This window comes from Vipera berus (genome assembly GCF_964194415.1).
Source record: "Vipera berus genome assembly, chromosome: 6".
Classification (NCBI taxonomy): domain Eukaryota; kingdom Metazoa; phylum Chordata; class Lepidosauria; order Squamata; family Viperidae; genus Vipera; species Vipera berus.
Genome location: NC_138208.1, coordinates 44,864,175 through 44,879,294, shown reverse-complemented (window position 1 = coordinate 44,879,294; position 15,120 = coordinate 44,864,175). Strand labels below are relative to the sequence as shown.

The 15,120-nt window shown below is 36.7% G+C and overlaps 1 protein-coding gene across 9 annotated transcripts in view; it reads right to left on the bottom strand.

Annotated features, from left to right (window-relative positions):
• Positions 1–15,120, bottom strand: part of CNOT2 (CCR4-NOT transcription complex subunit 2) — an 81,890-nt gene that overhangs the window by 15,664 nt on the left and 51,106 nt on the right. For all 9 annotated transcript variants that reach the window (XR_014026883.1, XR_014026884.1, XM_081330962.1 and 6 more), the window contains 8 exons: positions 13,044–13,169; positions 11,078–11,202; positions 9,949–10,069; positions 9,697–9,853; positions 3,479–3,540; positions 3,320–3,369; positions 2,008–2,108; positions 1,273–1,417 (listed from right to left, as the gene is read on the bottom strand). Coding sequence is in view for 7 of the 9 variants with exons in the window: in XM_081330962.1 (XP_081187088.1) it covers positions 1,273–1,417; positions 2,008–2,108; positions 3,320–3,369; positions 3,479–3,540; positions 9,697–9,853; positions 9,949–10,069; positions 11,078–11,202; positions 13,044–13,169 (887 nt within the window). In the remaining 2 variants the exon portion in view is untranslated. The remainder of the gene's footprint in view (positions 1–1,272; positions 1,418–2,007; positions 2,109–3,319; positions 3,370–3,478; positions 3,541–9,696; positions 9,854–9,948; positions 10,070–11,077; positions 11,203–13,043; positions 13,170–15,120) is intronic.

Here is a 15,120-nt window from a genome sequence, read left to right as displayed (position 1 = left end):
ATAAACATTCTCTCTTTGTAGGATTTAGTCCAAGACTATTTTTCCTCCTATTTTTCCCTAACAATCCTCAAGCACTGGGTCAGAGCCTTCGGTCACTACATCACTTGCCTGGCTGAGGTGGAGACACATCATGGCATATTATCAATATCAATTTATAACTTTTTTTGAAATGTGTTCTTCTGGATTTTTTGTTGTTATTCTGTCTCTCACTGTTAAAATAAACCTACCATTAAAATTATAGACTGATCATTTCTTTGTCAGTGGGCAAATGTACAAAATCAGCAGGGGATCAAATATTTTTCCCCTCACTGTAGGAAGGAGGATACCCAGTGAAGGGCATGATAAATGATACCAAAAGCTGCTGAGAGGCCTATCAAGGCAAGTCAAATCCCTGTATCCTGATCCCACCAACAACAATCAATGAGAGTAAGCAATATGGTTTCAATCTCACATGGCAGTCTGGCTTGAATCCTGACTGAAAGAATCCTGACTGAAATCAGTTGATTTGATATAGCCAGGTTCTTTGTAACTATGGCTCAACCACTTTTAATAAATGTCCCTAAAAAGAGAATGGTCAATCGTGGTCTAAAATTGCTAGGTCGAGCTATGGTTTCTTGAGATATCATCCCCTCTTTCAAGTGGGAGGTACCACTCCTTCACTCAAGGATGCATTTACCTAGCATTTTCTCACCTTCCTACATACAGCAAGAAACTAATCTATAAGTGGAAGCTAATAGCAGAGGAAGCTAAATAGATCCTCTTTAGTTCTTCAGGGCTCACAGGTGCAAATCAATCCCTGATAACTTCACAACACAAAGCTTCTATTACCTCAGCTGAATCTGCTCATCCAGTATCTGTTTAATTTTAAAAAAACCCCAAAGCAAATTGAAAACAAAAAAACAAGCTTCATTTACTAGGGACTCAGGACATGTTTCTGACCCACAGAAATAAAAGATCAGTTACAGTTGAAATAAAACACAATTAATGGAAACTCACCCAAGGCAACTGACATTAAATAAATTTAAAACATTTTTCTTCTGCCACATGTCACCTTCATTCACCTGGTACGAATTTTTAAGTTTCAATAAATAAAGAAGCCCACTGAACAGCAGTAATATTTTGCAATTACCCATGTATTTTCTAAACTTCAAGCAAGTTTACTAATCCAAAAGATTTCATACTCGCGAATAAGAATTTGTAATGAAACAACCCTATGATAGTAATAAAGAACATGCATTTTAAAGATCTAAATACATATATATATAAATATACCTTCGCTACTTTTCTCCAGTTAAGACAGTCAAAGAAATAGTATGTTCCTCTCTCATATGTATTAGTTTTCATTGTTGGCTCCATGCCTGGTGCTCTGGTAATCCATACTCTCTCTTCTTTGTGGTATCTCCAGTCTCGGTTAAATCTTTTGTCATCCAATCAGGAAAAAGAAGATTCTATTAGCTGGACTGATTTAAATTTGTTAAAAAATAAAATTGTAATTAACAAAATACCTTTGCCTATATTAAATATGTGCTTTTATGTGCACATAGCTTATAAAAATATTTTTATACTGTAATTTTCCTTGCAGCACATAACCTAAATTAAATGGTAGATTAACTGAAGGAAATATTTACGTATTCAAAGTGGAGCTGCTTGCCTTACAGTATTTGGGAATTTTATACAAAAAAGAAACACTTATCAAAACTGACCATTTATAAATAGAGAAGCCTGCTGAATAGTAGTCATTTTTTGCAATTATCCATAATAATCTTTTTGAAACTCCAGGCATGTTTACTAATCTAAAAGATTCCATACTCCTGATATAAGAGTTCTGCACCATGTAAAGCATGAGAGAAGAAAGTCTACAAGTGGAAGCTTTAAAAAAAATTGAATAGTTGTTGCTTAAACTTCCCCTTCAGATGGCATACTACAGTAACTGGTTGTTAAAATGGAAGATATTCATCATTTTAAAAACCATATATTTTCTTATAAAATTCACTAAAAATGACATACAGCTCTACTGCTGCTAATAGTTGTAATACATCTCCTCCATTCATATAATAGAGATAAAAGAGTAGATCTTCCCCATAGCGACCAAGCTTTATTGCAGCCAACTGAAAAGGAAAAAAAAGACTTTCAAAATCCAATGTAAGTTTTATTTATATTAGTAAGAGATGATTTAAAAATAAAGATCTTAGAAATGAATTAATTCTTTGATGTTACACATATACATCCATGTAGTTGGTAAGAGACAGAACAGCTGCCAGAATTTTTAATTGGCTTCCCTAAATTTCCCCAAATGCTTATTCTGGTACCTACATCCAGTAAGAATGGTTTAGCATTAAACCTAAACCAGAAGTACTATTTCTCAATAAGCCAGAATTATGACCATACACACAACTTAAAATTCTTGATAGGAGATTGAAACCAAACCTCTTAGTACTGATATAATGACAGACAAACCAATGGTAACGACTTCCCAGTCTGTTTAGCTATTCTTCTGTCAGGCATAACTAAGTAGAGGTGACTAGCAGCCTCCATACTTGTATTATATTTGAACAGGATCTAAGAGAATGTGGATTATAAACCACTGTCCAAGTATATGTTTTTCTTGTAGGACAATAATACAGTCATTAAGAGTGTGAAGTATCCTACCATACGTTACCTATTTAGGAGAACTGAGTGAAGAATTAGGAAAAATTTACTTCAGAATTTGTTTTCTATCATATGCTTATAATTCTGTATTCTGTCTGTATGTAATTAGAATTCTGGCTTTTGATAAAATAAATCTGCAAATAAAATTGTTTTGAGCACTCCATCAGACTGCCATTTTTTATATACATGCACATTTCCAAAACACAGTAACACTTTTTCAGAGGAAATACCCAAACTGTACAATATATGGATTGATTATACTGTTAAAGTAGAATTTATTATGTTGATAAAAATGTTCACCTATCCTCCCAAAATATAAACTGAGAACAAATGTAGTGATTTTATTTAGTAAAACTTTTAAAAAATGTAAAACTATTTATTAAGATACCTTATATTTTAAAGAAACTTTTCTAAAATATAAAATGCATACTATAATATAGAAATGTGTTTCAGAAGGAATAATATTTAGCAATTATATAGATTTTTAAAGCATTTTTTATAACTTCATCTGAAAAATAGCTCATTAAATTAATATTACTGTAGAATGACACTTTATTCAAGCGACCTGATGTTAATACCACTATATATACTGATTGTCAAAAATATAACAGCCTGAGAATTTTTATTTAGTTCTATTGTATTCTGTTAAGGGACCATAAAATATACTCACCTTATCCCTAATGTGAATATTTGTTAAGTATTCAGAAGGAACATGGAAGTCTGGATAAGGGAATGAGACGTGTTTTAATTCTTAATCCATGATACTGATTTTCAAGAATATTAAGAGTATAGTAAGTTAAATATCGATATATTAATCGATCAACCTTACCTATGTCTTGAGGTCGACAGGGTGAAGAAGCCCACGGTGATGCAAATTTGGGGTAAAGATTTCTGTACAGAAAAAAAAGATACTTAACTGTGAAAGATTATTCCTTCTCAAAATGCTATTTCAAATACAAAAACAGAGGCTGATTTACACACCATCTAGCTTCAATAGATTATCTGGATCTAGATTAATACCAAGAATTAGATAATACAATAAAATAAACACAAAACACTGATTAGAAAAAGTGAGAAAACGTTTAAAAATATCTAGTACTAGAAGAAATCTGTGATGATTTTAAACAATATAGGATATTATAGCAATATTTACATAACATTAAATTAGAACCTAATGCTCAGTATACAAAGATATGCCAAAACGTTTTAATTATTTTCACTAATTTCTATATACTGTAATCTTCTCTTATCAATATTACTAATACTTTATTGATAAGTAATTTTGTTGGATCCAAAGTAACCCAGATGGAGCAATTAAATATAATTCTACATTTTGGTGTAATGTTGTCATTGAAGAAATGATGCCATTATGTCATTTGCCTCAATACAACATAATGCCAACTTTTGGCAATCATAATAATCACAAATAATGCAACTTGATTTACTTTGAATTATTAAATGTCATATATAGTTCTTAAAGAGATGGGAGTACCAGACCATCTTATTTGTCTCTTGAGAAACCTATATGCGGGTCAAGAAGCAACAGTGAGAACTGGACACGGAACCACTGATTGGTTCAAAATTGGGAAAGGAGTCCGGCAAGGCTGTATACTGTCGCCCTGCCTATTTAACTTATATGCAGAGCACATCATGAGAAAGGCAGGGCTAGATGAATCAAAAGTTGGAATTAAGATTGCCGGAAGAAATATCAACAACCTAAGATACGCAGATGACACCACTCTAATGGCAGAAAGTGAAGAAGAACTAAAGAGCCTCTTGTTGCGGGTGAAGAAGGAGAGTGCTAAACTTGGGTTGAAACTTAACATTAAGAAAACCAAGATCATGGCAAGTGGCCCTCTCAATTCCTGGCAAATAGATGGGGAAGAAATGGAGGTAGTGACAGATTTTGTTTTCCTGGGCTCCAAGATCACTGCAGATGGGGACTGTAGCCAAGAAATTAAAAGACGCTTGCTCCTGGGGAGGAAAGCCATGGCAAATCTAGACAGCACACTAAAAAGCAGAGACATCACCCTGTCAACAAAAGTGCGTATAGTCAAGGCTATGGTCTTCCCAGTTGCAATGTATGGCAGTGAAAGTTGGACCATAAGAAAGGCTGAGCGCCAAAGAATTGAGGCCTTTGAACTATGGTGCTGGAGAAGACTCCTGCGAGTCCCTTGGACTGCAAGGCGATCAAACCGGTCAGTCCTAGAGGAGATCAATCCTGACTGCTCTTTAGAAGGCCAGATCCTGAAGCTAAAACTCAAATACTTTGGCCACCTAATGAGAAGGAAGGACTCACTGGAGAAGAGCCTAATGCTGGGAAAGATCGAGGGCAATAGAAGAAGGGGACGACAGAGAATGAGGTGGCTGGATGGAGTCACTGAAGCAGTAGGCGTGAGCTTAAATGGACTCCAGAAGATGGTAGAAGACAGGAAGGCCTGGAGGAATGTTGTCCATAGGGTCGCGATGGGTCGGACACGACTTCGCAGCTAACAACAACAACAATTAAATGTCATTTGACTCTTTCATTTTTTGAAAAAATAAAGTTGGATGTTTCACTGTGTTACTGTTTTGTTATTAATGGTCATTGCATTTTTCCACTGTTGCAGCAGTCAATCGTTAACATTCAAATATCAACAAAATATAACATTTCTTTTGTCACATTAGTTTTTGATGTGTGTCATTAATCATATGTCATATTGTTTTGATTCTAACTGAATTAATATTTCAATATTTGAAAAATGTATATGCTTGCATTAACTATCAAAATATGAATGAAATTTGTGTTTATTGATCTGATATAAACTTAACTGGATCAAAGGAATGCTGCAAGCATACCATACATGTGCAAAGCCTTTGACAATTTTATCGGGCACAATAATTTTTGCTGGGTTCACAATTGGCTGATACACAGAAAGCGCCCATTAATAGCTTCGTTTTAACTTCGAAGAAAGTCTCCAATGCTACAGGGCTATTGCTTGGGTCCTGTACTATTCAACGTTTCTATCAATTAACTTGGATAAAAGAGATGAGAAGATACTTAGCATGTTTGTAGATCATACAAAGCTACGATGACCAGAACCAGAGGGTGAAAACTACAACTTAGATGTAATATTACAAATAACTTCCTGACTGAATATGTTGTCAGCTAGTGACTTGGTGATTTCTTTTTCCCTACAGATCTTTAGAGACTACATAATCAATTGTTTAAAAACGTTCCAGTGGATTATGCACTGAGTAGGGGGGCACGGTTGCTCTGTGGTTAGAATGGGGGATTGACTAATGGCAAGCCCAAATTCAGGATCTGTGTACTGCAGAGCAGGGTGAGCTCCCGACACTTGCTCCAGCTTCTGCCCACCTAGCAGTTCAAAAGCATGTAAAAATGCAAATAGATGAACAGGTACTACTTTAGTGGGAGGCAAGCTTCCATTTGGGCATCTCCCAGCTAATACCTCAAGACATGGAAGTGTTTTGGTAGCTGCTTCCGAATCCCATTGACTGCCGAACATCTACTGTCTCTGATGCAGTAGACCAGACATGTCAAACTCGCGACGTCATATGATGTCGCGCAACGTATCGGAGCTTTTTCCCCATTGCCGGCAATGGGGTGGGTGCGGTTTCATTGCGATGCATACTGGCCCATGGGCTGGCAGTTTGACACCCCTGCAGTAGACTCTCGGCTTTCTGTAAAATCACCATATGCTAAATACATAATGCATTGAGTAGAAAGTTAAGCTAGATGATTTCTAAGTTCCCCACCAAATATTTTGATTTTACGTTTGGGGATTTAACAACCTTTCTGTGATCAGGAATTACATGGCTGAAAATCACAGAAAATGTAATAAAGATGCAAAGCAATATTACTGTGGTTGAATTCCCAGCTTCCCCTAATCTGTCCATTTAATGGAGTTTTGAGAAATGCAAAGGCATTTTTTTTAGCTTCTCTGGACTCCAACCTGCAGAAAACTTGTACTATTGGTCAGTTAACCATTAAACATCAATTGCACAAAGTTGGAGATTTCAGAAAGTACATGTGACTTGTGGAGCATAAACTTTCCATTATATGTAAATTGGATTGTATAAGCACTCTTTTCTCAAATTAATGAAAACAGTGGTTAGAATGCAGTATTGCAGGCTAATTCTGCTAACCTCCATCAGTTTGATTCTCACCAGCTCAAGGTTGACTCAGCCTTCCATTCTTCCAAGGTCATTCAGCTAAATCCAGATTGTTGGGGGCAATATGCTGACTCTATAAACCACTTAGAGAGGGCTGTAAAGCACTGTGAAGTGGTATATAAGTCTAAGTGCTATTGCTATTTGTGTAGGAATTGGGGTGGATTTGATTTAAATCAAGTCAATTTAAATCATGATTTAAATCACTAGTAAAAAGGCTTGATTTAAATCAACTCGATTTAAATCATAATTTAAATCTCTTTCATCTCTGTCCTGCAGCGGCTCCTCCTCTGACTTGCTGTTGACTCACCGACAGTCCCATTCACTTTAATGGGACTACTGGTGATGTGGCAATGACACAACAAGGTGAGGGACAGGGCAGGCTGCAGGTGAGTGGATGCCCATTAACAGGCACTGCCATGATGGACCTGAAATGACAGGTGCTCTTTAAATGTAAGGACTCAATTCTTGCTGGTAATTAGAATCATTAATATTATTATTGGAAACAAAATGAAGGTTTCCTATTTAGAATAATAAGCTGTCAGGTTGGTAAAACAGCCATATCAGAACCGATTTTAGATTAATAGGTTAATCACACATACCGTTTCCCCGAAAATTAGACATACCTCAAAAATAAGACCTACCCTGATTTTTTGGGGTGGGCCTAATATAAACTCTACCCCCAAAATAAGTCCTAGTTAGGACCCAGCCCACTCCGTCCCATCTCACTGCCACAATGGGGCAGGAGAGTGTGTGTCGCGTTGCTGCCGCCACAACGAGGAAAGGCAGGTGGGGGAGGGGATGGAGCTGCCCCACACCTGCTTATTTCATGCCCCCCCCCCAGCCAGGCCACTCCTTGCTCAGCGACCTTCCCTTTCACTTCATGCTACAGAGGTTGGGTGGGATAGGCCCGGTCCCCTTCCGCTGTTTTGGAGCCAGAGGAGGGTAACAGAGAAAGGCTCTGTTGCCGCTGTGCACCGCTGCAGGGGCTTTCTTCGTGCTTTGCCCAATAGATGATCTGCCCGGCAGCAGCCTCCTACTCCTACTCCACCAACTCTCCTGTGACTTGCACCATGACCGGAGTTTGTGGGACTAAAAAAAGTTCAGTCAGATCTTCCAACTTCTTGGGGGAGGGGAGATCTCGCGAGAAGTTGGAAGGTCTGACTGAACTTTTTTAGTCCCACAAACTCTGTTTCCCTGCAGCGGGAGATAAATGCACCAGAGCTGGAAAGCAGGTTAATTAAGAACTGCTTTTGGGAAAAGAGAGGAGCTGGGCGATGGTGCACCAAACTCTACAGCAGGGCTGGGAGAAGCAGCAGGAAACGGGGCTGCCATTTCCAGAAGGGAGAAGGGAGACATGGGGCGATGCAGGCGGCAAGCAAGTGCTCTTCTCTGCTCTGCATCGATGCGCAGAGCCACTCCCCTCCCCGTTTTCTCCAGTGGTGGCGAAGGAGGGGTGGGGGAAGGAGGCGGCAGGGGAGGCATGTGCTGCCCGGTCACAGTGCAAGCCATGGGAGAGTTGGTGGTGGGGGAGGCTGCCACCAGGTGGATAATCTGTGGGGCAATGCACGAAGAAAGCACAAAAAATATAAGATATCCCCAAAAATAAGACCTAATGCCTCTTTTGGAGGGAAAAATAATATAAGACCGAGTCTTACTTTCGGGGAAACACGATAGTTGGAGAACTACTCAAATTCTTTTACTTAATTAAAACACTTAGAGCCTGGTACAGATGCATTTGTCTTCAAATCATAGAGTTTATAGTCTACATAGATTTGCAAAACAATGGGATAAAAGAATATCCCTGAACTTTGTTTTACGATTTATCTCATAGTTACTGTGAAATTGTGTGAATGCATCAATGCACTGCATGTCATCTCAGCTTGCAAAGCTTGGATTCATTGAACGAGTTTACCAAAAATGTAAATATTGCAGAATATACAGCCTCATGCTACATAACTAAGCTCCATTTCATGCTGAATAAACTAAATTATTAATGTATCTTAAATAGAAAGCTATATTTAGATAGATTTTTACTCCAAAAGCATTTCATTAAAATAAATTTGATAAAAAAATCTGATTTAAATAAAAAATCGATTTATATTTTTTTTAAAAAAGTCATTATTATTCACCCTGATAGGAATATGATATAAGACTGACTACTTTTCCATTCCAGAAGAGTTTATTTAACTATATTAACTGTTTTTTTCCATATATCAATATGGTTAGGCAATTCATAGTTATCTGATAAGTAACATGAAATTTAGTGTAAACCAATAAAACAAATATTAAAACTAAATATGAAAGATGTGGAGCAGTGGGCTAATGCCTCCTTAAGTAACACCAGCTGCCTGCAATTAGTGCAGGTTCGCATCCCACCAGGCTCAAGGTTGACTCAGCCTTCCATCCTTCCGAGGTAGGTAAAATGAGGACCCAGATTGTTGGGGGCAATTAAGCTGACTTTGTAATAATGCCGCTTGGGGTGTGTGTGAAAGCCCTAATAACAGGCATATACATAGAATGAAGGCTATTGCTAAGCTTGTAAGCCGCCCTGAGTCTTCGGAGAAGGGCGGGATATAAATGGAATTAAAATAAAAAAAATAAAATAAATATACTGTCAACAGTTGCAGATATATCATAAATTTGTGGTTTTTCTGATGTGTTAAAATTATTTTTATGATTATTATTATTCCTGATTTATTAAAATCTTGTTGAATTACATATTAACATCCTGAAGCTGAACTGCATAAATGCATATTTTACAATAATTACATTTTTAGTTTACTTTAGTACATATTTTGGAAGTGTGGCTATTCAAAGATACTATAGCTAGGAATTTACATTAAATAATTATATTAATTTGAAAACACTTACTCGGGAGAATTGAGATTGAGACCTAAAGTTGTCAAGTCACTTCCTAATGCAAGATGTACCATGCCAGGGTCTGTCTCTGCTGCCCTGATGAATGTTAACAAACCAATCATTCCAAACTGGTCTGTCACCATCCCTTGTGGAATGTTGGTAACCCGACCTACAGAAACATAAATCAAGAGTATTAGTAATAATAGAGAACCAGTGTCTTCTGAAACATTAGTCAAAAAAACCCAGCAAGTTTAACAAACATACCATCAGGTAACACCTGAATCCCCTTTTTCTGCTGGTTATTGTTTTGCGTTGTTGAACTTTTATCTCCTGGAAATTTTGGACCATCTGCACTAGACGATGTTTTGCCTGATGTATTCAAATTCTTAAGTGGTATAAAGAAAAAAAATCAGTATAAAAATATTTTAAAAAATACATGACCAGCTAATTTAGTTATCTGGTGTTTACAAAAGAGCACCCTCCAAGAATTTCTCTCCCTTATGTTTGTATATTTATATAGACTTGTGAAGTGAGATCATCCATGTATCAATACATTAGTAACAAACAGCTTGTCCATTATGTACAATTCAAGCAAGACAGTAGATAAAAAATACTGTCTGGGATCACTAATGGTTTTAACGAAAATAAACTTCAGTCCTCCCAATATTAAAGTGTACAACCATTTGACGTATAGGTTTCTAATCTAGGTTCTGTGCAAAGCGATGCACAGCTAAGGTAGACATGCCAAACAGAAGAGACTATGACTAACCCCTTTAAATTCTTAAGTATGATTGAGGACTCCAAAGACCTTAGATTTACATGGGTTATATCTATTAACAGTACTGTATTAGAACTTAAAATTGAAAAATATTAATATATTTATTTGACTTTGCAGATCTCCAAAAGGGTCTTGGAGACCCCCAGAAGTTCCCAGTCCATACTACGAGAATTGCTATCCTAAAGTATTTCTCTGACTGCTTCCCTTTAACCAGAAATGAAGCAAATGGAAATTGAGCAAATTTCCATTAGCAAATATAGCACTGAATTTGAAGAATGTTGTCCCCAATTTTGCTAATTACTTCTGTTATTTGATATGGATGGACAAGAAGGACTAGTTTATTTATTAATTAATTTCCCATCACCATTATTTTTACAAATAACTCAAGGCAGCAAACAGGTCCAACACACCTTCCTCCTCCTATTTTCTCCACAACAACCCTCTGAGGTGGGTTGGGCTGAGACAGTGTCAGTGGCCCAAAGTCACACAGCCGGCTTTCATGGCTAAGGCTCTCACCCAAGATCTAACTACCTTCTTAAAGATAAATACATAGATACATACATGTGTGTGCGCGTGCGTGTGAATTGTTCTCTCTTTAAATTAAGGCAAACTTACAGGTTTACTGTCATCATTACTTGATGTTGGATCTTTGTAGTTGGAGCCTGGTAATGCTGGAAAATCTTCATTGTGTATTGAAAAGTCCTGGGTTTGCTCATTTGCTGGTTTTGTTACCATCCCAACTATATTGGAAGATAAATACACCACACTGAATTGTTTAAATTGTAATAGTTTTCATTTTCATTTTATTTCAATTTATTTGTATTATTTTATTATTATAATTTTAATTTTCATGTTGAAAGCCTCAAAATATTTGTAAATTAAAGAGAGAAATTGAGTAAATAAAATGTACAATTTGATAGTTAAAATTTTCACTAGCATGATTTTATTTTAACAAATGTAGAAAATGTAATATCCATTTCAAACCTTCTATTTGTAGAAACAATATTGAATTTAGACGCATAGATTGACTCTTTATTCAGTTTTTTATTTCTTTAAACAGTCAAAAACATTATTATAATCTTTAGCTATGAAGCTAACAAGATTATTTTTAAAGAAAAATATACAATTAATGTAAATGTATGAATTAGGTTTTAAAAAGCACTAGCAGTTAATTATTTTTCAAAATGGGTTTTTTGTTACATTTTTACTCAAATATACTCAAATCATTTGTAATATTACAAATTGTACTAATGATTTATAATAACTAAATATAGGCATAAAATTGTAAGAAAATAGTTGAACTACTAAAACTAAGCATATCTAAGACCAAAAGTATAGTTTATGCATGCATATGGGTTATACAAGGTAGAGCTGGACAAAATGGCTATATTAGCCTAGTCCCCTCATGCTGAACCTTTGTAAATTCAGAGGACTGTGTGATTGTTATTCTGAAATTAGCTTGTTCCTGATTCTAAGTCTTTGCCTTCTGTTACTGTTCCTTGAGGAGAAAAAGAAAAACTATTTATATTTACCTTTTAGTATTTCATATGCTTTACAATAGGATCTTATCTATTCCGGGCTCCTACTTTTATCACCACTAGTCAATATAGCTATGCCATGATAACAAGAACATCTAGATTTGACTCCTACTGTCTCTCTAACAAGTCCCTGCAATTTTTTTGGCACAATTTCAGAAGTGGTTTGCCATTGCCTCCTTCCTAGGGCTGAGAGAGAATGACTGCCTCAAAGTCACTCAGCTGGTTTTGGGTCTAAGGTGGAAACAGAACTCAGTCTTCTGGTTTCTAGCCTTGTGCCTTAACTACTATACCGAATTAGTTTTCTAGGTGCTGGGGTCACCTTTAAAGCCACAGATGGCTTGGGGATGAGTCATTTACCAAACCATTTCTTCTTTCTACGTGTCCTACATTCTGGCAGAAGAGACATGCTATGGGCACCATCGGCCAAGAAGTGTCAGACAGCAAGATCTTGAAAAAGATCTTTTTATGCCATGGCATCTGACCTCTGGAGCATCATTCCTTATGAGATTAAGTTGCCTCCACCCTGCTGGCCTTTTGTAAGGCCTGAAGACATTGTTCAAACCTGAGGCACCAGGTATGTGACAGAGCCCATGTCCTGGTTGTGTTGAAGGATTTTTATGATTCTCTGACAGTTTTATGTTTTATTTTCGATACATTTTAGAAATGTATATATTTTTATTTATTTAAAAGTTGGGTGCTACCCAGTCACACATATGATGGGAAACCGTATAAATCAAATAAATAATTGGGTTATAGAAAATTTCGAGAAAAATTGAAAAGAATAGACACTAAAATAAACCCTCACCATTTTATTCGTGTCTGTTCAAAATTCCACTCAGTTCTATGTGTTTACTATCAGCAAACAGATTTTGGGCGGCAGCTGAAAAACCTACAATTTTCTTTTAGGAACCTTCATTTTTCAGGCAAAAGGCAGATTAAGTAATAACAACATGAGGCCAAAGTTTAAGTTCAACATTAGAGCTGTTTCTAATGCCTAAGATATCATATGATCAATTTTGCAAAGATACCAGATTCACACTCACCATAGGGTGCCCTTCCAGCTAGAGGGTTTATTAATGGAGTTGGATTTCCACTTCCTTCCCTTCTATTTCTGTCTGCTAGTGCTGGAAAATCTGAAAGATCCAGTCCAGTAACATTTTCACTGCCATCTAAAAGAAAATACATGTTGTTTTCAAGTTTATACATGTCCAATAATGTATTTGTAGAACCATGCATACATATCATAAATAGACAATTCTGTAGAAACGTGATAATTATATTCCATTTCTTCCAAGTTACGATACTTGTAGCTTGGGAGAAAGAAGACAAGGGGTAAAGGAGAGGGAAGGAAAAAGTAAGTAGCGTTTTAGCCCTCTAAAACAAGCTTGAAAGGTATTGCCTTCTGTGTAAGCAGGTGAACAGAAAAGATGCACATCAGAAGGAAAACAGGGGAGTTAAAATATGCTTATATCCGCTAGAAATCTAGCTATGCCAAGAATCAGAGGTCCAACAAATCCCTGTCCTATCTTGCTGCCAACTTCACTTGTCAGAAGATGGTATAAAGAACAAAGGGGTATGATATCCCAGACATAATCCTTACCAACAGGGAGGAATTGAAGAAGTGAAGGTGACAGGAACTTTGAGAGAAAATGGCCATGTTATCCTTGAGTTCATGATATCAAGGGGAGGAGGAATAGAGAAGAGTCAGACTTGTATACTGGATTTCTTGAATTCAGACGGAAGGTAGGAGGGATCAGGCTTGAAATCCTGAAGAGAAAAGTGTCTGGAAAGAATGGGAAATCCTACTAAACAAGATACCGAAGGCACAATTACAAACAATTTGTACCAGAAGGAAAAACTGGAGACATCTTAAGAGAACATGTGGATACATTTATGCTTTGTAAATGTTGAAAAGAAAAAGGAATATGGATAGAAAGTGGAAGGAATGGCAGTAAGGAAGGATACAAGGCAGTCACCAGAAACTGTAGGGAATGTGACAGAAACGCTAAAGTGCAGAATGAATTGAGGCTTGCAAGTAAATACTTCAAACAACAAAAAGGGAATGAGTTATACATCGGAAACAAAAAGGCAAAGTAAGGTCTGCTATGAGCAGAAAGAGATAAATTGATGATGGAGAGAAGGCAGAACATCTTAGCTCATATTTTATATGTGTCTTCTTTCAGAAGGGAAATTAGGCCTTCATTATGTCCATATTAGATTGGAAGTAGTATCAAATGGGCTCTGTGCTGGACAATGTGCTTTTCAACATTTTTTAATAATGACCTAGATGAAACTGAGGGAATGATGATCAAAATTTTAGATATCACAAAACTGGGAGGAATGGCTAATACTTCAGAAGAGAAAGAGAAGATCTAAACAGGTTTGAACACTGGATTAAGAAATAAACAGGATGAAATTTAACAGGAAGAAATGTAAAAACTTGCGTCTGAGAAAGGCACAAAAATGTAAGATGGGAAAGTTCATGTGAAAAAGACCTAATAGACATTTTACATAAGCTAACTGTGTGATGAAGTGTGGCTGAAAAGGTAAATGCTATTTTGGAATGTATTAGAAAGAGCATGTAGTCCAGATCAGAAGTACACTACTGTATTTTGCGTAGTTCTGGGCATCACAGTGTTTTTTTAAAAAAGACTGATGTATGGGAGTGCATCAGAGGACACTAAGATGATGAAAGTACCAAGCCCTATGAGGAACAGTTAAAAAAAACTGTGCATGTTTAGCCCACAGAAGGGAAGACTGAAGCACATAATAGCAGTCTTCAGGTTCCTCAAGAGGAAATCTGTTATCCCATATTCAGACAGGATCTGAATCAATGACTTGAAAGTACTGGAAATGAGTCTCAGATTAAATATTATGAGAAATTTCCTGGCAGTAAGAACTGTGAACCAGTGGAATAGTTGCCCCAAGAAGTTGTATGTCCTCCTCGCTGGAGGCAGGATAAGCATCTGTCTGAAATGCTTTAGCAGATCCTGCTCTAAGCAGGCATAGGAATAAATGACCTCAATTATCCCTTCCAAATCTATGAAAACCAACAAATAATTGTAATCCAAAAACTACAAGACATACACTCTAGGCCTCTCTGTTTCTGACTAGTGTGAG